Source organism: Nyctibius grandis, chromosome 21 (assembly GCF_013368605.1).
Source record: "Nyctibius grandis isolate bNycGra1 chromosome 21, bNycGra1.pri, whole genome shotgun sequence".
NCBI lineage: Eukaryota > Metazoa > Chordata > Aves > Nyctibiiformes > Nyctibiidae > Nyctibius > Nyctibius grandis.
The window spans coordinates 7,838,695-7,862,440 of record NC_090678.1 but is presented as its reverse complement, the minus strand read 5'-3'; the positions used below and the strand labels follow the sequence as shown (position 1 = coordinate 7,862,440).

At 52.7% G+C, this 23,746-nt stretch overlaps 2 protein-coding genes across 4 annotated transcripts in view; one reads left to right on the top strand and one right to left on the bottom strand.

The window, feature by feature from the left end:
* The window catches only part of SUCO (SUN domain containing ossification factor), a 43,275-nt gene extending 34,574 nt beyond the window's left edge, over positions 1-8,701 (bottom strand). For all 3 annotated transcript variants that reach the window (XM_068417000.1, XM_068417002.1, XM_068417001.1), the window contains exon 1: positions 8,459-8,701. In XM_068417000.1, coding sequence (XP_068273101.1) covers positions 8,459-8,523 — 65 coding nt within the window. In that variant the 5' untranslated portion in view covers positions 8,524-8,701. The remainder of the gene's footprint in view (positions 1-8,458) is intronic.
* Positions 8,702-21,554: 12,853 nt separating this feature from the next.
* On the top strand, positions 21,555-22,611 carry PIGC (phosphatidylinositol glycan anchor biosynthesis class C). Its single transcript, XM_068416991.1, has one exon. The coding sequence runs from the start codon at positions 21,597-21,599 to the stop codon at positions 22,473-22,475; it is 879 nt and encodes a 292-aa protein (XP_068273092.1). The 5' UTR covers positions 21,555-21,596; the 3' UTR covers positions 22,476-22,611.
* The last annotated feature ends 1,135 nt before the right edge of the window (positions 22,612-23,746 follow it).

Genomic DNA, 23,746 nt, shown 5'->3' with positions numbered 1-23,746 from the left:
CATGTGAAAGACCAGTTCTAATCTGGCTCAAACTCTCGGAGACAGTGCAGCTATTGATAACTGTTTTGACAAGCATAAAAATCAAGTAGGAAGTAAACAACTGGTAAGAAAAATTAATCATACAAGTTACAGCTGACAAAAAAAACCTCAGTTGGCAAAATCGGAAGGCAAGAGCAGTTTTTCCACAATTTGATCTTCCCAGAGAAAAACAGCCTACGCTCTCCTTTCCATAGACTTAATACAAAAACACTGACATTCACACAAGACTGAGTTCAAACACATCTGTCCTCTAAGTGATTCAAGAGTTTTCTTAAATTCTTCCCAAATGAGTCCTATTTCTGGACACCAGAGACTGAAGCAGTTCAAAACAGTTTACAGCTGACACCTGTGAGACAGAGTAATCTTAAGGAAAGGGGAGAAAAAAGGAAGCTATCACAAGCGTACCAGTTACCAAGCCCTCTTTGAACACACAGGGAACGGTCTCTTGACGATCACTGACATTTTCTGCACCTCTCGGAGGGTTGTATTACCAACAGGTGCAGATGTACCAATGCCCAACAGCTAAGAGGGAGACTGAAGATGTCACCGTCCCTGCCGTGTGACACTTCTGAACTGATCCTATGAATGTTTTCAGTAGAGAACAGGCCTGTGCAAGAGAAGGAAGGTGAGCTTTGGACCTGGCAGGGGGAGACAACCAGTAGAGCCCATGAAAGGGGGAGAGGTGCCTATTTGTTGGTTTTAAAGCTTACCTTCTAGAGTACAGAATGATTTATTTTGGATGAACCAGTTAAAAAAAAAAAAAAAGGAGAGAAGTTGTGAAAGGGTGAGGAAGGCAGGAAAATATCTTTTGCTTTGAACAAATCCTGCAGGTCTGTGACTGCTATCCCCACCCTCACTGTCAAAGAGAAAAAAGAACAAGGAGCTCAGCAGATCCAGAACCAGACTCCGCAGTCAGCAGTAATCTGCCTTCCAGGCACCAGTAACGCAGAAAAAACAGCAAAAGGAGGGAACCCCTCACCCTCTCCCCAATAACACAGTAGAATCCATCTTTCTCTCAGAGCAGTTCAGCAAGAGGGACTTGCATTAAGAGGGCCTGCAGAAAGAGATAAATCTCAGAACATTAATACCAGGCTTTTAGGACCACGACATTATTTCAGCCAGTCAAAGGAATGCTATTTGCAAGGCTTTAGCACAACCTCCCCAGACACAACACTCACTTCTGCATGTGAAGTGGAAATAAGTGCGGATAAACACAATGAAGAACTGTTAATCTTCCTTAATGCTGCTTAAAAAAAAGACAAACCAGAACAAAAAAACCACACCTATCACTTAAAAGCCATTTATTACCACAGAAGAGCAATATGCATTACTACGATAATTTTTAAAACTATGATGGATCTTTAAGGCAGAAAACAGCTGAAGACTAGATCTACAGATCTAGACTAAGCAAGGATGCTGCCAGCAAGGCGCTGATACCATCTCATTTTCCACCACTATCCACTAACTTGATTCATGTGCTAAAAAAAAAAATCCAAAACAACTGAAATTGGAGCTTTTTTTGCAAAGCCTTTACCAACTCTGTTGTAGTTTGCAGTTATTTTAGGTTTTTAATCTCTTGCCCATTCTTTGCAAAGAATGGGCTCTCCAGACTGTCTCCTAACTGGAATGTGACACAAAAAAAGGCAGTTACTTCACATATTCAGAGGAGCCCAACACAAAGATACTTCTGACAATACTGAATTTCATAGCTTGAGACAATGAGATTCCAACCACCAGTTTAAAATACGGCTTTCAGCATTTTAAATGCATTAGCATGCAGAAACTGCAAAATGAGGTTACAAGGGGCACCATACACTTTATATCAGATTTAACTGCTTTACTGCCTGAAGGGGTAGTCCTGCATCCCACCTTCAACCACACATTTCTCTACCTTTTACTCCTTTCTTGAAAGGAATGTCCAGGTACCCTACTTCATGCGCTTAAGCAGGACAGAGGTCACAAATCCCAGCCTTCAAACAGCGTCCATCTGGAACAGGCAGTTCCTAGTGATTCTTCCTAACAGACTTCTGTATTACTGCACTGAAGATTGTAGCTTAAGAGAACCTCCCTGCATTGTCAAACTCTATTCTCGTTAATGCAACAGTCTGGGGAAAAGAACATATTCTGGAAAAATACAATAAAATCTGATACTGACAGCAAAGACTACGGGAAAATAGTGGAATAGCCATGAACTGTGATTAAACTTTAAGGCCTTTAGAGTCTGTAGTAATGTCTAACTTACACATCTTTGAAGATTTCCCTCATCATTTAAATTCATAAGCTTGTCTGCACGGGCACAATACCGCAACAGTAGGCTCAGAACCATCATCAGTTGCTCTGCACCAACTCCCCATACTTAAAACTCACTGTAAATACAACACAGCTTAACATAGTGCCAAGGAGTGGAATTTTAGCATAAATTTAGCAACACGAATTTTGCCCTAGATAATTGTAAAGCTGCTATCACCTAACTCCCAACAATAGACCAACAATATCTTGACTGTCATCCCAACGCTCATCCAAGCCAAGAAGGTTCCTTTGAGCACCTAAGTTAAGTTAATTTTGAACTGTTGGAATCTTTTACTGATATTCCAATCCAGTTGAAGTCATTCATACCAATATTTTCACTCACCCAAGCAAAAATTCTTTGCACTAGCTTTGGAATCAGTCTGTCTGTTACACCAGGTCAGTATTTTCTCCAAGAATTACAAGGAAGTTTTTAGACCTGCAGTCCTATTGATACCAGACGGTTCAGTCCAGCAATGGATTAGCAAGAGTAGGCCTCAGGTTTAGCAACAGTTTAGCAAGAGTAGGCCTCAGAGTAGGCTCTAAAGGCCTGCTCTGTGCTACCTTTATACAGAACAAACTTTCCTGTCAATAATTTTCCTTTTAGCTAGAATAATACAGAATAATAATAGGTTCTGAAGTAAACTACATGTTTTGTAGATAGAGTTTGTTTATGGGATTGATAACAAGGTTCTAGTAAACAAAGATTCATGCTGTTTACGCTTAGTCCTAGAAAAACAAAGGTCTCTGCTAATTATATAAGGCCAAAAGACAAAACAAAACTGTAAAGAACAACTTTGTGATGTCTAAATTAACTTGATTCATAAACTCTTGCGTCAGAGGAGAGATAAGTCCAAAACGGTATCTTCTTCTTGGGAACACATGTACTTGTAAACAAGAAGGCCTCAACCACGCTTGCGCACAAGCGCGATTTAAGGGGGATTGGGACCACCAGCGACCCCCAGAGACCACCCAAGACCCCTTCCCCAATTTAGTACGCATGCATAAAGACATTATGTAATGCATTATATAACGTGTTATGTGTAAGTTTTTTTTAAATGGGTGGGGTTTTTTCTTGGAATTATGTATATAAGGAGCAAGCTTTTGTTCTTAGGTGTGCATGATAGGAGGAGATCTCCCCCATACACCCAACTGTAATAAACCAATGTCGGCTTTCTAAACTATAATTTGGTTTGGAGAGTTTTCTTGGTTACTGTTTTTCGGTAACACTGTGTTACCCTGTTTTCCCACTCAGAAATAACACCCTCTTCAGGCAGAGGGCTGTTAGCACCTCCAAGTGTTAACTTTAAAAGATGTTGTTCATCCTACCCTTGAAAGAAGCACAGACTTTATCAAAAGCTAGATTAGCAATGAAAACTAAAGACAAGAAAAGCAAAAAAGCCAAAAAGAATTCTGTAAAATACTTATAGTGAACAACATTAAAGTGAAAAAGAACTAATGAGAAGTTAAAGACATTTTCAGAAAAAGTTGAAATTAAGTCCTGAAGTAAGGCACATCTCATTGCAACAGGCAGGGTCTTACACATCAACACAGCCACCTCGTGAGGAGGTTCATGCCACTTCAGTACACCACTTGCATAACAAACAAACAAATTTGAAGTTTTAGGGACAAATCTTTTAGAAGATACTGCATGAAAGCACTTCACTGATTTTCAAATAATTTTAGAAGGTAAATAATCAATAATTGATTGAGCCAAGCATTTGTTTTGCATAAGCCACCAGAGCCCCTGCTTGCACACAGCACCTTCAACTTGAGCAGGCTATAAGCTAGGCATATTCAAATTTGATTTTTTTAAGAGTTCATGAGTTCCAAAGCAGCTTTTGTCCCAAACTTAACTACAAAGACACTTCCAAACAAGATCTAGGAACATACTTTTCGTTCTGAAATCTCATGTCTGGAAAAAAAGTTTTGATTATATGAGCAGTGCCCAAATCACTCAATTTCTCCCTGCTGTAAAATGCACACACACAGCACACTTATTTTACTATCAACCTTCTGAAGAGACTGAAGTAACCACACAAGAGGAGAATCACCAGGTAAAATTCTAAGCCCAATTACAAGCAAGTTACACTAGCAGTGCTATCCAGATCATTAGGGCACTCGCCTGCAAACATTTTAGTCTACTGAAAAGAGGATTTCTGTGGTAAGAGGTGTGTTACACCGGAATACAAGCCTCTCGCTCCCCAACTCTACCACTCAACACCTTTCTGTTATTAACTGATTCAAGCTCAAGGTTTAAGCCAAAAGTCAGTAACGGGGCCAATAAATGCTCAATTAGCAAAACCTCTGCTTCTGTGATCTCTAACCTGACTAGCATAGCTTCTGCTTGTGCAGGACAGGAGTGGCAAAATAAACACTAGTGATGTTATCACACTGCCAATACAGCACTGTTTTTTTTCAGAGCTCCTCTTGCATTACAGAAGCTTTCAACAAGGACACCTTCAAAAAATGTAGAAGACTGTAATGCAAACCAAAACTAGAAATATTTTATCTCATTAAAATTCACATAAATCTTCACATTAATAGGCGGGAATACAAAGCAATACCAAAATCTAGCCCCTTCCAATGTACTTGTACCTAGGCTTTATTCCTGGCCATGCCACTGACCCAATCTGACCTTTACAATTTTTAGGGTACACTCTCATCACAGATTTCAGTCAGAGCTACTAGACCAGAGGTTTTCCATCAGAAACAGCACACCTCCCTGCCCAGCCACTTTGGTACAAGCCTTATTACCTTACTGAGGCAGCATACTCACAATCTAACTACAACTAAAGAATCCTGATGTGCCCATGCACTTAATCCTCATCTTCCTTTTACTCATAGTTGTAAACCTGAGGATGATAAAAGAGTTCATACAAGCTAAGTGGATCAGGACGTGCAAAGCACTTTCTGGGACAGAATGAATCACAGAAAGACAAATTAGTCTATGCATGACTTTGTTATTAAACTCACAGCTAACACTCTGAAAGTGCAGCTTATGGCAGGCAAAAGCTCATGTCAGAACAATTTATACAAGTTACTCTTCAAACAACTGTCACAGCTAGTCTCAATTGAGATAGTTCTAGTATCCCTATAAGCTTCTAAATCTACTCCACTTATTCAGCTCTGTATACCGTCAAACTACGAAGCACTACAAGTTTGAAAAGTATTCTTTATATTATGATCATCTGCACAAAGGGATTAACTGAAGAATGAAAAAAATCTTTGTAAATTCAGACAACAGGAGTCATTTGTTATGTAGAGCCAAATCTCCAGTCTGCACAGATGCGTATTATTTTTAGAGCACTACATTCCTAAGACTTACCTCCATCAAAAGTATTTCTCTAAAGCCATGCAGCCATCCCACTCTTTTGAACTACTTGGAAGAACCTCGCTGGCTCAGGTTTGCCAGAGCGCTGCGTTTGTTCCATGCCCAGACTGCTCCAGAAAGCCTCGAGTACCAATAACTCTCTGATCCTGCACTCCCAAAGAGCACCGCATTGCCTTTATTAAAAGGCAGCAGCTAACAAATCCCTCAGCTCAAGTTTCTGTTTTGTTGTACGCTTACCAATACACAACCGTATTTTTAACTTACAGGATGAGATCTTTTCAAACAGTTTCCAGTTAGAAAACTGTCACATCGACCTTTTTTTTCCCCCACTTGATTTTTACCAATTGGTATTTCTCCACTGGACCAACATCTTTAGGCAAGCTTTAGAACGCATGATGGGAGATTTAAAAAATCCTATTTTAAGCTTAGTTTCAAAGAAAAAAAACAACTCTCTATCCAAAAATAAAACAAAAACCACGTTTAAAAAAAGAGTCCAAGTAGCCCTGAGAGTGTTCTTCCAGCAATTCTGTTTTGTCTTTTTTTTTTCCTGCAGCTTTTTTGTTATTAATTTGATCATCTGTTGACCACTACTTTCATCTATAAGAAAAAAGCTTCTCTCCTACTAGCATTAAATTCTTTGAAGATTACATTTCAAGACAACTAAATTTAAAAAGCTAACATTTGTCACACATGCCAACATTTATAACACAAAGCCTTCCATTTACTATTTGAAGTTTCTTAACTGCTTATGTGAACAAAGTTGCTGGGGTTTTTTTAGGAAAAAGTTATCTACATCACAATTTATCATGTTACATAGCCCAGCAACAAGGCAGGAATTAATACACTTCAAGACCTTCCAATTACCAGTCCGACATGGCTACTGAAATTAAAGCAAGCCACAATGCCATCCTGCAAACAGAGGATTTTAAAATTCTCTAAGGTGAATTCCCTGTTTGAAAAACAGAGACTAGAGAACTAGAGCTGTATCCCTCCCAATATCTAAAAAATTAATCTACTGGCTCTTTAATCAAAAGCAGCCAGAGTCAGCAGGGTGAACACACAGTCTGAACTTTTTTTTTTAACAGCAAAAAGTTTGGGATACTCTAAGCTCTGAGATCAGTTAAGACACTGCTTGGAAGAACAGTCTCTTAAAAAGTAAGAAAAAACTGGGCTCGATGTTTCTCCTAACCATACCCAAGACAAATGCAGAAGTTGTCTGAGCTTTACAGAACGAGTGTATTATTTCAACAAGTTAGTTGAACATGGCATGCCTTTATCAATATGAAGAGGCATCTCAACTTTTTCTTAAATAGTTTCGTTAAAACAGCAAACTAACAACACACCAACAAAAAATTACACTGACCATCCTTTGTTAACTAATTACCTCGAGGCAGGTTATCAGAAACAGGTTATCAGCCTCCAAGACACAATAAGAATTCCTAATAGGAATCCTAGCAAGTAGAACCTTCTGTGAGAAGAAACTTAATTGTCCAACCAGTAAAAGAAAAGCTGTCTGGAGACAGTTGCATCAGATTCACAGCTCAGTCAACCTACGTGGCTAGGAGCTTTTTCTTTTAAATTTTTGCTGAATGTAAACATGGCAACAGGGTTTTCAAACACTTTTTAAACTCATTGTATTGTCTCCTAAAAACAAAAATGTGATGACGTGAACCAAATTTGCTCCAGGATTGTCCGAACCCTGTAATGCAAGTATCAGCACCAGATTTGCAACTGATTTTGTACAGAGAGATGTTTGGGCTTCTCCTTCTTCATCCAACTAGAATCAACTGTGAGACAACCCAGAACTGCAAGATTATTTCAGTTTTTTCTTTTTTTAAACAAACTATTTAAACAATTTACAAGAAATGTATTAAAATAACACACCAGATACACAACTATCTCTAACAACTGCTGCTGTTCAGTTCTCAATATTTGCAGTTTGCTGTTCAGACTGGCTAGCATTTCTCAAACAGTGAGTCACGGAGTTCAAAGGAGACGAAAGTTTAAGCAGCTTAGAACTTACCATACAGAAATACATTTTCCTAATATTTGCATTCTAATAAACGTCACATTTTAAGGAAGTTTGAAAACAAAGTAAACGGAAGATACCGGAACAAGGTATAGCTAAGGTAATCACTATGAAAAACACGCTCAAAGACATAACCAATGCCAAAATTAAAGGGCCCATTGGCTTTAATTTAACACGACTCCAGCCAGTCACATAAAATCGGTTTCAAGAAAAGGCATCGTGATCTTTCAGACAACGCAGCCAGGGTTCAGCCTGAAATTAGAAAAGCAACCAAGCCTTCCAGTTAAAAACACAAAGTGGCAACAAAACACGTACAGAAGTGGACAGCGTAACTGCGAACCCCTGGCATTTGAAGACTAACTTCCACATCTGACCCCGCTCGTTTTCACGAACGCAGTAAATGACCATTATTCACAGCAGCGGGAATTACCCTCCCCACAGCTGTTACCTGCCTTTCCCTTAACGCAGTAACACATTCTGATTTTCCCACAGGGAAGCACCTTCTTTTCCCTAACGGCATCACCTCCACCTCCCGCTCCGCGCGCCCCCGAGCACCCCGACCAGGGCGCTCTCCCCGCCGCAGCCAGGGCAGAGGAAGGCTCCGCAGCCGGGACAGCAGGAGCGGCCCGGGGTCCCCGGGGAGGGTGGCAGCGGCAGGGCTGAGGGCGGGCCCGGCGGCAGGGACCACCGCGGCCGCTCTTCTCCCCGAAAACCCCGAGGCCTCGGAGCAGCGTCCCCTCGGCGCGGGCCGCGGCGCGGTCGGGACTCACCAGAGCAGGGTGTAGAGGCAGAGGCAGGAGCCCAGGGCCAGGAGCCGGCGGGGCGGCTCCCTCATCGTCTCCCCCGTCTACCTGCCGCGGCCGGGCAGAGGCGGCGCATCCTCCCCGGCAGAGGGACAGCGGGACAAGCGCGGGCGGCGGCCGCTGAGAAGGAACGACCGTCGGGGCGGCTCCGGCGCGGCGCGACACTCGGCAGCACGAGCGCGGCCGTTACCGCCCGCCGGCCCGGGCCCCTCCCCCCGGTCCCTTATGTCTTCACACGCTGAGCTGGAAGGATACGCGTCACCCTCCGCGCCGCTCCGCCACGCCCCCTCGCTCCGCCACCACCAATGGCCCGAGTACCTGGCGGTGACCCCGCCCCCCGATCCCGGTTGCCGGCGCAGATTGGTTTCTCCCCTCCGGCGCGGCGGCGAATCAAGAGAGCGGCCTTCCCTTTCCCCGCCCCTCCAAGGACCCCTCTGAGGTGTCCGCGTGAAACAAGTCGTTAAAGGGAAATCGCCGTAGTAATAAATGACGGCTGACAGCAAACCGTGGCGGAGGAACGTCATTACTAATGACGAGGAACATCATTACCTCCGGTGCGACGGACGTTTTAAGGAACGGCGCTCCGACATGACAAAATTTTTTTTAATTTTATTTTTTCGATCAGGCTTCTCTAGGGGCTTCCCCATAGAGCCGAGCGCTGATTGGTGTGGGCTGAGGCCCCCGGGGGAAAAACCCGCCGCGGAGTGGGCGGGGGGAACGCCATTTCCCAGCGGGCCTTGCGGGGCGGGGTGGGCCGCGCGGGGGCTGCTGGGAGCGGTAGTTCCGGGCCGGCGGCACGGCCCCGCCCGCCATTTTGCGGCCGGCCTGAGGGAGCCCGTGCGGGGCGGCTGGGCTCAGGCCTCTCCCTCTGGCAGCCGGGCCTGTGTTTGCATGCACAAGGGCTGCCAGAGAAGCGTTTGAGGGGTTTCTGTACATATTTATTCATTCTAGGGGCAAGAGCCGAGCCAGGGTTTGCCCGGCAGCAGGCCGGGTGCGTCCTGAGTCCCTCACAGGGAGCACTTTCCATGGAGCCGTGCCCGGGGCTTGGCAGCCTGGCCAAGCTGTGCTGGCCCAGCATCTCTCCCCAGCCCCGCAGCTGCCTGCACAGACCTTCCCCATTTCCCTCCCCGGCACTGCTTTCCCTGATGGCTGGGGCTGGGGGAGTGCTTCTGGGAGGTGCTGAGGGGAATCAGGCAGCTGTGGGCTCCCACTCTGGTTGTGGGACAAAAGGGAGTTGCCTTCCCTGCTACTGGCACATTTGGGTAGCCTGGTAGAACTACACAACAATTATTATCAAAACAGTGATTTTGTAAATAGCCAGGCCTAAATCTGCCTATCTGAAGCATGGTGGTGTAAGGTGGCCTTTACAGTGAGTTATGGTAGCCCAGAAAACCATCCTTGCCAAAAAAAAATAGCTCAGGACAGGGTTCCTGCTGCTGCAGTGTGATGGGAGCCACAGTGAGCAGCAATTCATGCCGCTCTCCCAGCCCGCAGGGCATTACGACAGCCCTGAAAGGCGCAGGTGGATTAGTCACAAGTGCGCAGCGTTGGAAATCGGCACGCCAGGACTCTGACCAAGGAAGGACAGCTTGGCCCGGAGGGAGGCACGGGAGGGTGTGAATCACAGCAGTCCTTGCTGGAGCAGGGCCAGCCCAGGCCACAGCTGCTGTTTCCCCCAGAGGAGCTCCAGCTCCAGCCCCACAGACCAGGCCTTGCGGCTGACCAGGGGTGCTCTTAAACGGGAGGGTGGTGCCTGCAGGGCTCGGCTTGATGCTACTGAGCTGCAGGGTGGCATGACTGGAGTCAGGCAGCTGTGGGTAAATGTTCCCAGCCGGCAGCATAAACCTCTGGAGAGTCTTTGTGTCTGTTCTTTTCCTGATTTTTTTTTTTTCACCCTGTAATTTTGTGCTTTCATTAACACTTGGCATCCCCTGCCTTTCTGAGCGCTCTGTGTGCCACAGACAGCACACAGGCCTGCGTGCCAACACGTTGAGGAGAGGGGAAAAGGGAGAAGCTCCAGCTTTTCGCCCCCATCTCCGCGCAGGCTGGGGTTTAAACCCCCCTGGCCAGCAAACCATGGGCTGCCCTGCAACAGAAACAGCCTGTGCTGCAGTGCCCACAGAGGGGGCTGTCACAGGAGGATCCCAGGTGGATCCCTGCCCTGTCTCTTTGGGAAATGGGGGGATAACAGCACAGGGCCAGTGAGCCAGAGTGCGAAGCAGTGCCCGCTGCCCTTGCAGCTTAGCCAGGAGCCTGGCTTGGAGCTGCTGGACAAGGCTGTGGCTTGTTAGGTTGAACAGGAGGAAATTCCCCTGAAAGTCACTGGTGGGTTTTGGAAGAAGCTCATAGGATTTAACGTGAACCTCTAGCAGAGGGAAATGGGCTTGCTAAACCACAGCACGGATTATACTGAGATGAAGGTGGCTCTGACAGCGAGCGGCTTTTCTTCGTGTCCCTGGTGTGAGCGCCTGCCACAAAGCCTGCTGGCAGCTCTCCCAGCAGGTCAGCGGTGAGCCTGGCTGCTCCCTGCTCAGGTCCTGTCACCCCATGGGCAGGGATGACACAGGAGCAGCCCAACCGGTTATGGGGGTGCAGCAAGACCTGAAATGCTGAGAAGCTGCTTAGGTGCTAAGACATTGCACAGCAGCAGCGTGGATCCGTGGCTGTGCAGGCGTCTGACCGTCCTTGGGACGTGGTGCGGAGGGCCCAGCCGTGCCTCCGGGGTCCTGCAGCGGGGCCATGCCCAGAGCAGCACGGGTGCAGAAAGCCTCTGTGCCCAGGGGCACGCCTCCGCACCAGCCCTGGGGAGCTGCCTCGGCGGTGGGAAATTCCCTGAGCAGTAGGAGCAACAGCAGCCGGCCCACCCGCAGCTGTGTTAACCGTGTCAGGAAGTGCCCCAAGTCTCCTCCTTTGGGGCTGGAGGGTGCCGCAGAGAGGCAGGGCAATGCCTTCGGCTGCAGCTGTCTCCTGCTGGGACATGATCCCCAGGGAGGCACGTAGGACTCGTCTCCTTCATGGATGCTGCCAGAGTTATGGTACCTTCCCTTCTGAGGGAGAGCGGTGTGTCGGCACAGGGAGATGCCCGGCGAGGTGTACACCTGCACACCCGGCGTCCTGCCTCCAAACAGAGGATCCACCCGTGGCCACCTCACCCAGCAGGCACAGAGCACTTCCCCACCCCTCCAACACAGCCATGGCCAGGGACTCTGTGTGTTGGGGATGGCCAGGACCAGAGCAGTAGAGAGCTCCATCCGTGAAGCATTAGAAATTGAAACAACTGCTTAGCTGTCTGCTAGAAGAGCTGGTAAACATTTATTAACCCTCTGCTCAGTATTTCCAGCCAGAGCACTTGCCTCAGTGCTGGCAGCTGGTGCTTTGCTCAGGGCCATGCCACAACGTACAGTTGGGACCATCTCCGTTGTCAGCCGCTGTCGTGCTCTCAGGACTGTAGCTCTCACCAAGAGCTTTTGCCCAAGAGGAGGGGAAAGGCTGTGAAGCCACACTTGCTCAGCCTGCACGGCTGCTCTCGACTGGCACAGCTCCCACAGTCCTGTTACCAGCTGGGGATTAATCACAGCTTAGGCCAGACACAGCTGAAGAGCTGTCACGGAGGACGGATCATTTCAGGGGAACCATTACAGTGACTGGTCAGGATCCCGGAGAAAAAGACCCTTCAAGTAGTCAGTCCCCACCAGGTATGAGCATCCACCTAATGAGCCTGGTGCCATCAGCCAGACAGAGGTTTCAATTCATCACCTCTGACATACCCACATACCAGCGCTTGCTAAGCTTGTTTCTCAACCACTGATAAGATGAGCAGTATAATGGTAAAAAAAAATCTACAGATTACCCAATCTCCCAACTAAAGCCCATAATTACCTCAAAGCCCAATGTCCTGTAGGGTTACCTGGGAGCAAATATTCACATGGGATCCTCAAAAAGCGCTGCACGTTTGCAGCAGGGTTTTGGCTTGCTCTTGGCCAAATCCCAGGATGAGGCGAGGTGGTGCCGTTCCCACGAAGGGTTAGTGCTGCCGTGGGGCTGTATTCAAGTCATCGTGTCACCCCATGGTGCAGATACCTGCAGCCCCTGGGCAGAGAGGACTCTCCATGCCTGCAGTGTGGATGTGCAGGCACAGAAGACCGAGCATGCAAAGCATAGCAGGTCGCCTTGGCAGCCGTACGAGCATCACTCTCCTGACGGGGAATAAAAGCCGGGTCGTGATGCTCGGCACCCCGGATAGGGAGAGCTGGAGGTAGCCACCCAAGGGGCACCTTGGTGAGGTGTTTCTGAGCGGAAAGAAAGACAAGGTGCTGCTGTTTTACCTGCAAACCCCACAGAGCGATGGTGCACTGCTTGTCCATTGCGCTCTATCGCTCAAACGGACCTGGCATGTTGTACAGGCTGTGGAGTATCTCCCAGAGATGTGGGCACTGAGGTTGTGGAGCAGTGTTTGACCTCTGGAGGGACACCTGGTCCTGGGTTACACCCCAGGCCTTCATCTTTCAGTACTTTTCAGCATTTGGTTGCTGCAGGTGCTAAGCCTTCTCCCCCATTCATCCCTATCTGCTTTTTACAGGAGCTTCTTGTTTTCCCAAGTGGTTTTTTTTTTCACAAGTGATTTAATTCGCACAAACCCCTTCCTCTTCTGACTATTGATCTTGGCTCCTTACTGGTTAAAATAAAGTAAATCTTTTGTAAGCATGTTCGGACAACGCAACTTTTGTTCCTTCCAGACACAATTTCCTGTTTCATTTCCTGAACGTTTCTTATTTAGTAAAGGAAAAGCTGTAAATTGCAAGGTTGCTTCAGAGAGCTTCCTCTGACTTTAAATGAACCATTAACCACTTGCAGGAGAGAATCCAGCAAACCAGTGTAAAACTTTTAAAAAATCCTGAATTTCTTTTATTTCTTTTGCAGCTCACACCGAGGAGGAACACGCTGTGCAAAAAAAAAAAAAAAAAGTTGTTCTTGCAAAACCAAACAGGAGCAACTCTGCCTCCAACTGAGCTGATAATCGCTCTTTCATCACTCAATAAACTCTCTCTGAGGTATGGGATTTTGGGGGAGGGTTGCTGCAGGGTTTCACCCCTGGGCTGAGGCAGCAGGGAGTGCAGTTTGCACTGGCGATTCTGCCCTGCCAGGCTGGGGCTGCTGTGCTGTCCCACAGGGAGGGGCCATGTGTCTGTGATCCCAAATGTAGGTCCTGGACATCCCCCTGCACGGATACCGAGTCCCTCGCCCACATCGTCCTTTGTGTTCGTTAAAACCCAGGGGACACCACACTGGGCTGCCGGGCTGCGGCCGCGGTCACAGCGACCGGCCGATCAAACTGCAGATATCCATGGGCCAGGTCACCGAAATGCTTGCTCTGCACAGAGCCTTGTTAGGGTTACTTAATGCATGGGGGCATGGGTAGGTGTGCAATGGTGCGAGGAGCAGCGGGCAGCTCTCCTCCTGGCAGGCAGGGACAATGGCACACAGTGACACTTGGCAGGGGCTGCGTGACCTGGTGTAGGAGAGCGATTGTTCTGATCTCCAGCCAGCCGGCCCCAATTCCGCCTGAAAGAGCCTTGGAATCTGGCACGGGTAGGCGGTGGTGCAGTCCCATGGCTCCCAAAAGCGCTGACAGATGCGTGGCCAGGGCCTCCTGCAGCAGGCTCAGACCCCTCGTGCAGCTCTCAGGGGGCACAGCGAGGTCTGGAGAGAGATTTCCCTCTTTAGGGGCTCAAAACCTTAAAATCAAAACTTCATCTAAGTAAGATGAAGAAAATGAATTGAAATGGGAATTCCACTTTTGAAAATATTTGTATGTGGTTTGCTCGTTTCATGGGCTTCATTTGAATGTTAACTTTGGCTAGGAATGCGAGATGAAACGACTGCTCCAGGGATGCCCAGGTGGGGCACAGCGGGAAGCCACAACACCTCCCAGCCCTGTCTCAGGACCACAGAGCCCCCGCACGACTGAAAACACCCTTTCCTACAGCCAGTGCTTGGGAACGGATGGAAAAACAGCTTCAAGGAGAAGGGACCCACCTTCTGCTAGCCCAGCTGGCAGGTGTTCAAGGTAGGACCTTCAGCAACATCTCAGCTCTATGCTGTGCCCACAGCGCAGAGGCCACTGCCTGCTGCCAGCCAGAGAAGACAACGTGGTCGGCAGCCGAGGAGCTGCTCTTGCTGTTCGAGAGGGGATGATGGAGCGGGGAAAGTCCAAACGGCTGCTGGCAGCTGAGACAGAGAATCAAAATTAGCTGTCCGTCACACACACAATGGAGATGTGGTGTGGGGCCAGGGGCTTCCAGCAGCTGCTCTGCAGGGTGAACTGCTGCGGTGGGCGCCTGCTCGTCCCCACGGTGCTTCCTGGCAGCTGCTGGCTGAGCCCCCCTGGGAGAAGAAAAAGCAAATCTCACTTCAGAAACCAAGAAATGGCAACACCTCATGACGGATGTGTAAAGCTTTTTTTTGGTGCTATTTCTGGGAGGAGAGCGTGGGCTGAAGCTGCCCATAAGGACCGAGGGTGAGCAGAGGGGCCAGGAAAGCACCCAGAGCAACACGGCGCTGGGTTTCATCCATGGCCCCATGCAAATTGAGGCCAAAGTGGGCAACGTCGCAGGCGCGTGATCCAGCAGGACGGCACATCTGTGGCTTGGCTCAACTCAAAACCAAAACTGAGAACCCCCTCCAGGGCTGGGAGGGCGGTTGGGGCCCGGGGCAGCGGTGCCGGGAGGGTGTCTTCGTTTAGCCTGCACCCGGGCTAAACAATAACCAGTTGTTCTCTCACCCAATGTCCCTTCCCCAACCGAGAAAGGGAATTGGGAAAAGGAAGGAGAGTCATGGGTTAAAATTTAAACAGGTTTAATAAAATAAGGAAGCCAATATCAATGCTAAGACAAAACACACAAAATTATACTTAGCTACAGAGTGGTGGCGAGTCACTCCAGGTATAGCAATCGTTGAGAAGAAGAAGAAGAGGAGGAAGGGGAAAAGAAAGCAGAGCAAAAAGAGCCCCCCTCATCCCTATCCAGCTTTCCCCTTTATAGTGAATGTGACATTAATGCTATAGAATACACCTGTGGGCCAGCCTGGGGCAGCTGCCCTGGCTTTCACTGCTGATGGCCTTGATCACCACACCACAGCTGGCCACAAACAAACAAAATGTAACAGAAAAGTGATTCTATCAATTTTATCCTCATGAAACCAGGACAGAGGGCGGCACAGCCTGCGCAGGAGCAGCAGCTCCTCTGCCAGATGCAAGCGGTGGGGAGTGAGGGACGAGAAGGGCCCGCTGGGAAGGCACAGGGAACACCACGGGCTCGGCGCTCAGCTCCTTCCCTTCCCCTTTTGCCGAGTGCTAAAATAAACTGAATTCCCACCTGGCTCCATCCCCTCCCTGGCAGATATTTAAAAATAGGGAGCGGGATGAGGGGGTGGCTGGTGGCAGGGACCCACGTGCTCGCAGGGAAACATGCACGTCCCGCAGGGCCTGGCCCAGGGGACCCTCCTCCCCATGTCTTGGGTTAGGACGCTCTCACATTGCAGGGAAGAGCACTGCGTGGGCTGGGATTTCCCAGCAGTGTAAAACACACCTCGACCCGACATTGCACCACTCTTGCCAAGCATGTGGGCTCCTGCTTGGAGGCTCCAGGTAAATATTCACGGGAAGAGGGCAGGAAGGGCTCCTGGGGCACAGATCTCCTCCGAAACTGCTGCGTTTCCAGGCTGAGGCCATGCTGTGTTTGAACAAATGCTTCTTTACTAGTCAAGTGGGAAGGTGAGCGCAGAGGAGGATCCTTTCGCAGCACAGCAAGCTAACGCAATGATTTACAACCTCTTTCAACTTGTACATACCAAACTTTTCCCCAGCCGGCCTGTCTGCATGCTCCATTTCATCTATTGTCCCCCGTCCCCATCTATTTCTGCCTTTGTTTGCACTTACACAGCTAAAGAACAAAAATATCCCCTGGGTAGGCTGGTGGCTCCAGCCGTGGCTCCAGCAACCACCACCCTGGTTACCAGCTCTCCCCAATGGTACGATGCTTTCGTCCTCCGAGGAGTTGGCTTTTGCAGAGTGTTTTGCCACCTGCAGCTCTTGATACCTTTTTCATCAAAAAAAGTGCAGAGCTGGGTCAGCACTTCACATCCCACCCCCACGCTTCAAATTTGGGGCTAAACAAAGGAGAATAGAGTCGGAAAACGCTCAGCAAAAGCTTTGTTCAGGAGCCCCAGCTCTGCTCTGCCGGGTCTTGGGGGCACCCACAGGAACCAAAGACACTCCTCGCTCCCAAATTTCAGACATTTTTCACCTTCCATGACAACCCACACTCAGGACCCACAGGCAGGTTTTAGTTTTTCACCCCCAAGGTCTGGTTTCCTCCCCGTGTCTGTGGGTTAGGGACGTGCCACGTACGGCTGAGGGTTGAGCTGAGCTTACGTGGGCAGCTGAAGTTTGGACTCCCACCTTGGAGCACCCTGCAGCTGGCAGAGCGCATCATTGATGCCATTTTTGGCTGCAGTTTCCTAGGGATTTTTTTTTTTTTTTAAAGCAGATTAAATACCAAAAACATCTCCACTAGGTGACAGCTTGACCTTCACAGAGTTCATCTACAAAATGGGAACCCCTACTGACCCACTGCCCTGAAGGTGGCCAGGACCCCAGCTGGGCCAGCTTCTCCCTCTCCCAGGAGCCCAGCACAGGTGATGGGGTGTTCTGCCACGGGGCTTCACCGATCCGTGCTGACTGCCAGGGGATGCCAGGGCCGAGGGAGCTCAGTTTCGCAGCCACCCCAGAGGCTGTGTCTTCCAGAGGTCACGTCCCTGCAAGCGTGTGCCTTTCCACATCACATCTCTCCTGCCCCAGCTCCTTAACCCAGCTCTGTAGCAGCTTTCCCATCCTCCTCCCACTGCAACAGGCTCAGCAAGTCCCAAACCTCGCCCTGGCAGATGCCGGTCCAGCCTGGGCTCCTCAGACCTGATCCCTGTTTCCGCGACCGCTCTCCCCAGCCCAGAGCAGCATCGCTGGGTGTCTCCAGCAGCCTCGGTACCTCCTCGTCTCAGCTTGTTGCCTCGGAGGGTACTAGCATCCCCTGTGGGGCTCAGCCCAGCTGCGAGGCGCTGGGCTGGTGTCATCCCACTCCACGCCGGGGACTGGATCCATAAAACCCTTAAATAGGTGATTACGGGAGAGCAGCCACAGCCATGTTACAGGGCCATTTAAGGCAGAAGATGGTCTCTGGGCATGGAAAAATTCCACAGCTGGAGCTGAGCCAACCTCCCCCCAGGAAAACATTCCTGCAGAGGGAGGGTTCAGCTCCAGGGGCAAAGGGGAAGGCTGGGGGATCGCTTGGCAGAGAAACGAAGCCTGAGTGTCCACAGCTGCGCTCGCAGGCAGCCCCCTCCGTGCCACTGCCCCAGGCCCACAGAGGGACCCAGCTCCACTGCTGCAACCTGGGACACGCAGCACAGGGTGCAGGCGCTGCTCGCTGCACAGGGACAGCGAGAAGGACGGAACCCACACTGCGAGGCAGCCTGCGAAGCTGCAGGCGCCACTGCAGACTCGCAGCCGGGACAGCCCTGTCCCCTGCGGGGTGACACGGGTGAGATGCAGGGGAAGAGCCCCAGCCGAGGGACGCTGAGAGGTGCGGGAACTGCCCTTGCCCGTGCAGCCTCAGGCGAGCTGGAACCCTAAGCAGGATGTGCTGTTTAGTTATTTCAAAGCCTCCTTCTTTGTGGCACAAGGAATGGTCCCACCCCGAGGACAAGCAGACACACCTGGAGGCAGCCCTGAGCTGGCAGCGGGGCATGCTGTGCCCTCCATGCTGTGATACTCACATCTCTCCAGCCTGGATCAGCCACAGCTATTTCAGGCCCAGCCTGTCACCTTTTCCAGCCTGCCTTCCAGACAGCTTTAGCAGCGCATTCAAATGTCTGGAGCCCGGCAGAAACTAAACAACTCCGCAGTGGGGTCCCTTTGCAAGGGGCAGGGGACAGCCAAGCCCACAGGCCCTCAACCTGTGTGGGGTTTGAAGTGCCATGGTGTCCCACTCCTCATTTCTGCATTTCAGCAGAGGGTCTCACAGCACTCACCATCTTACAGCTGCTCCAGACGCCAGTGGCACTTGGGGACACCCAATTGTGAGGTGAGGGAGGTCTTGTCACATGGAATCCAGAGCGGGAATTAACACACTCACAAAAGGGGTTTTGCATCGTTGACCTTAGCTACTGCTCATCCCCGCCAAGAGAGCTCCATCGGCCACGTAGCCCCAGGAGGGCCGAGGGGTGACTCCACGGCACGTGTTCCCCTCTGACCGTCGGGGACAGACGGTGACGTGGCCGGTCCCGTGGCCGGTCCCGCGGCGGGTCCCTTGGCAGGTCCCGCTAGGACTGTCGTGCAGGCAGGTGAGTCATTCTCCCGCAGGCAAAGTCTGGGCCACCTGGGCAGGGCTGCGCTGCCCTTTGGACCGCAGGCGGTACGTCCGCAGCGTGGCCGGGCACACACCGTCCTCTCCCGTGGGACACGGTGCCAGCACAGCAGCGGCACCTCCTTCATGCTGGAGCCCGTTGGGGTCTCCCAAGCACCGAGCGGGCGCCTGGCCCAGCAGGTCTTGGCACAGCCAGGGTGATCCCCTTGTCTGGTGGCTGGGCACCCCACAGGGCCAGGGCTACAGCTGCTGCGCTGGCAGCTCCCAGAGCAGCTTTGCTCTGCTGCCGCCGCAGCTGGCATCACCGGCATGGCTCAGGGACGCTGCGAGTCACCAAAGAGCCGTGCTCTCCCGCCTCTCCCTGCCTCTGAGGGGGCCTTTAGTGGCCCACAGCAGAGGAGATTTCAAGGGGTGCAAGAAGCACCCCTTGCCTCTATTCTCCCTGCTCCATTGGGGTTTCCAGATGGACCTGACCACATCCAGGCAGCTTCGTGCCCCAGCCCCAGCCCAACCCGCTGTTCCTGGTCCCTGGAGCATCATGGTTATGTGTAACAGCCCAGGGCCAAATCGAACCAAACCTGCTGAAACCCACTCGCAGTGAGAGCGGAGTGCTGCCCTGCCCGTGCCCATGGGAGGTGGCGTTCCTCCACTGCGGGGGCCATGTCTCTTCCCGGGCGAACAGGAGGGGCACGCTGGCCTCTGAGCGTTTCTTTTGCATGCCCCAGCTTTACTCTGCGACTTCAGGAGAACGACATTTCGTTCAAAATCTTGAGTTCCCAGGCTCTGGCTTCGAGGCGATGCCAGCAATCGCGGGAACTGGCAGCACTCCCTGTCCCTGCGGGCACCGGCTCGTGCGCACGGAGACACACACATGGAGGCGCTCGTACGGAGGCACACGTGTGGCCCTGTACCGAGCACAAGGATGGGGGCTTTTAGGGAGGGCAGCTAAAACTGAGTCCAGCTCCGTCCTAGCTTGGAGGCTGCCAGCTTTGCCCTTTGGCACAAGGTAAGCAACCGCTCCTGCCCTGCGGAGGGAGTGTAAGGGCACAGGACTAGGGCTGGGGCTGTAAGGTGGCACTTTTTAGATGTCACCGAGGAGTGGCTCAGCCTGAGGCGCCCCCCGAAGGCACACCAGCATTGTGGGGGTTACCTGCTGCTCTGCACGTATCTGGACGAGGTGGGGTCTTGCTTGGAGAGTCCTCCATGGCAGGTGCTGGCTGGCTCCTGCCCATGCGAAGGGAAAGGCATGAGGGCTGGGGGGGCAGAAACAACCGTCAGCTCTTTCATGTGCTGCCACCGTGACAGGATGGCCACAAATGCCCCTTCCTGAAGCACAAACAGGGCAGTGTTCGGGGCTGCTCTACCCCGGGCTGAGGCCTCTCGGGTACAGATCGTGGCCTCAGCTGAGGCCAAAGTAAGCAGCTCCTCCCCAGCGAGCACCTCTCCGGGGCTGGGAGGGATCTGACCTGAGCACAAACACACACTTAGGGAAAACACCTCTTGCCTGTGCGAAACCTCCCCTTGTCCCTTCTTGTTCCCCAGTCCCATCACTGCACACGAGCTCAGTCCCTTTGGCAAGGGGATGGGCAGCGCAGGAGATGGGGGTCCTTGCAGAGCTGCAGTTCTTGGCCCCTGCTCAGCCACGGCTTCTCCTTTCCCTCCTGCTCGGCTTCTGGGGGGTGCCGGCAGGCTGGGGGAGCAGGGCAGGACCAGGCTGCAGGCAGCCAGGAGCCGCAGGGGAACAGCGACCTGTGCTCGCAGCATCACACCCACATTCCCCGACGTGGGCGCTGGAGCCTGGTTTGCCCAGAAAAGCTGGTGCCTCGCTGGGCTGGGATGGGAGTGGGGCTGGGGTCACTCACTGCGCAGCGAGGCCGGACACACACGGGGATGTCCCAGCAGAGAGAGGACCAGGCCAACATCCCACCGACCGGCCGTGCCCTTCTCCATGCCCACTTCTGGATGGCGCTTTGGGGCTGCAGGAGGGTCCCCTGCAGCCCTTTGCCACTGTCCGTGGGCACAGCCGGTGTGGGGGCTGTGGCAGAACCAGCCCAGCCCGCAGCAGGGAGCATCTTGAAGGTCCTTTCCAACCAAAACGATTGGGGATTCTATGATCCCTCCTTCCCGCGGGGCTGGGGGTACCCCCTGTGGCTGCCAGCCGGGCTGTTTTGGGGGGGAGGACAGGCAGAGCGAGGCCCCAGCAGCACCCCCATGCAGAAGCCTGCGTGCAGGATAGGGGCTGTGGCACTCAGGATGGCCACGTCCGAATCCCAGCATGGAACTGGGGGTCTCCCCTGACCTCCCCAAAGCTTAAAGCAGGGAACAGCCTGGGAGTTCCCCTTGGACCCCCCAAAAGGTGAATGCAGGGAGCAGCCTGGGGGTCTCCCCTGAACCCCCCCAAATGCTGAATGGAGGGAGCTGCAGGGAACAACCTGCTTGCAGCGAGAGGGGAGGGCAGCCCCGGGTGAGGAGGGGGCTCACCCCAGAGCAGGAGCCCCCGCAGGCTCCTGCTTCCCCCAGGTCCTGCCCGGCCCGGGACCCCCGGAGCTCCCGCCGGCCCCCCCGCCATGTCCGCCCCGCTGGCGGCGCCTCCCGCCGGCAGGGGGCAGCGCCGAGCGCCCGGCGTCCCTTGCGCCGCCCGCGGGGTCCGGCGGCGGCGACGTCAACCCCGCCCCCGGCCCGGGGAGATGGAGCCGGTCCCCGGGCGGCGGTGGCAGAAGGTGCTGTACGAGCGGCAGCCCTTCCCCGATAACTACGTAGACCAGCGGTTCCTGGAGGAGCTGCGGAAGAACGTGCACGCCCGCCGGTACCGGTACCGGGCCGTGGTCTTCCAGTCGGGAGCGGTGGTGCAGCAGCTCTGCAGCGTCTGCGTCTTCGTCGTCACCTGGTGGTACATGGACGCCGGGGTGCTGAGCCCGCAGGGGCTCTTCGCGGCGGCCCTGGTCTCCTCCCTGCTCGGCTACGTACTCTTCGACGCCGTGGACGGTGGGGCCGGGCGGCGGGCGAGCGGGCGGGCGCGGTGGGCCGACCTGAAGAGCACGCTGGTGTTCGCCGCCTTCACCTACGGCTTCTCGCCGGTGCTGAAGACGCTGACGGAGTCTATCAGCACGGACACCATCTACGCCATGTCGGCCCTCATGCTCCTCGGTCACCTCATCTTCTTCGACTATGGCGCCAACGCCGCCATCGTCTCCAGCACGCTGTCCCTCAACATGGCCATCTTTGCCTCGGTGTGCCTGGCCTCCCGCCTGCCTCGCTCCCTCCACGCCTTCGTCATGGTCACCTTCGCCATGCAGATCTTCGCCCTCTGGCCCATGCTGCAGAAGAAGCTGAAAGCCCAGACGCCCCGATGCTACGTGGGGGTGACAGTGCTCTTTGCGCTGGCAGCACTGGCGGGGCTGGCCACCGTCTCCAGCGTGGGTGCCGTGCTCTTCGCTTCGCTGCTGCTTGCCATCTCCTGCCTCTGCCCTTACTGGCTCATCCGCCTTCAGCTGCTCAAGGACAACATCCATGGGCCATGGGACGAGGCTGAAATCAAGGAGGACCTCTCCAGGTTCCTCATGTAGGCCTGGCCCAGGGGGAGAGGGGACCTTCTGCTGTGAGCAGTGCAAAGGTCCTTGCTGGGGGACAGCCTGGGGGAGAGGACACCAATTCAATAAAGCCCCTCGCCCAGTAATGAGGACCACATTTGCACTACCCTCATCATCTGTTTCCAGACCTGATCTGCTTGGTTTTGGCGAAGGAAGGAGCTGAACCCTGCAGAGTAGCCGGCCCGTGCAGCAGCTCAGGGTGCAGGCGACTGGGGCAGTCTGTGCCCTGGCCACGCAGACCCATACCTGCGTTTGGGGGGGTGCAGGGGGGGGTGTGCATCCCCTGAGCAGAAATGCCACACGGAAATGCACATCTGGCTCAGATGTGCCCCACAACATGCCCACAGTGCCCTCGGCCCCAGGGACCTCGATGTGTGCGGTGGGGACTGACAGCACTTTCCCAGGAGGGCTGGAGGGGAAGGGGGCTGGGTGAGGGTCGCTGTGGGCAGGGTGGGGGTGCGGGGTGGTGGGTGCTGCTGGACTTGCAGGACTGAGCACGAGGGCACCTGGGATGGGTGCGGTGCAGAGCCCAACTCACCTGTACCCACCGGTCGCTGGTGCTAGAATAGCCTCACGACACTGCCAGATACCACATTACCCTAAATCCCTTAGGAGGGAGTGGGGTGAGGAGGCAAGAGCCTTCCTCCTGCCTCTAACCCCCTCCCAGAGGCGGATCTGGCCTCGCCACGGGCCAGACCCTGACCCAGAGGGATGGAGCTCAGCATAGACCTCCAAGGGTGCATCCACCAGCTGGGGACATACCAGGCTGCTGCAACAGCAGCTGGGCCCATTGGGGGCCTGTCTGGCGGCCGTCCGTCTGTCCAGCAGCCATCCGTCTGTCCGGCACCGCACACACCGCAACAGAGGGCGCTCCTGGCAAACAAGTCCCGCTGGAGGCCAGGCCAAGCCAGGCCAGCCTGGGGACAGGGAGGGCTTACCCAGCCCTTGCCCTTCCCCTGCTCCCATCTGAGACGGTCCCTCGGCAGCCCGGCCCTGCTCCAGGGAGCAGAGCCCGCCGGAGCCGGCACTGCCAGAGGGAAGGGATGCACACACCGCCCCAGCCTCACCTTCCAGGGATGCATTTGGCATTACCGGGGTTTTTATGAAAGTTTTCTCTTTTGGAAACCCAACACTGCAGAAGTGCAACTTTCTGCTTGATTTACCCCCTCCCTTCGAGCGCCAGCATCTCACCCCCGTGAGCGGGCGCTTGCCGCGCGCTCCTTGGGCTTTCTCGGAAATGAGCAACC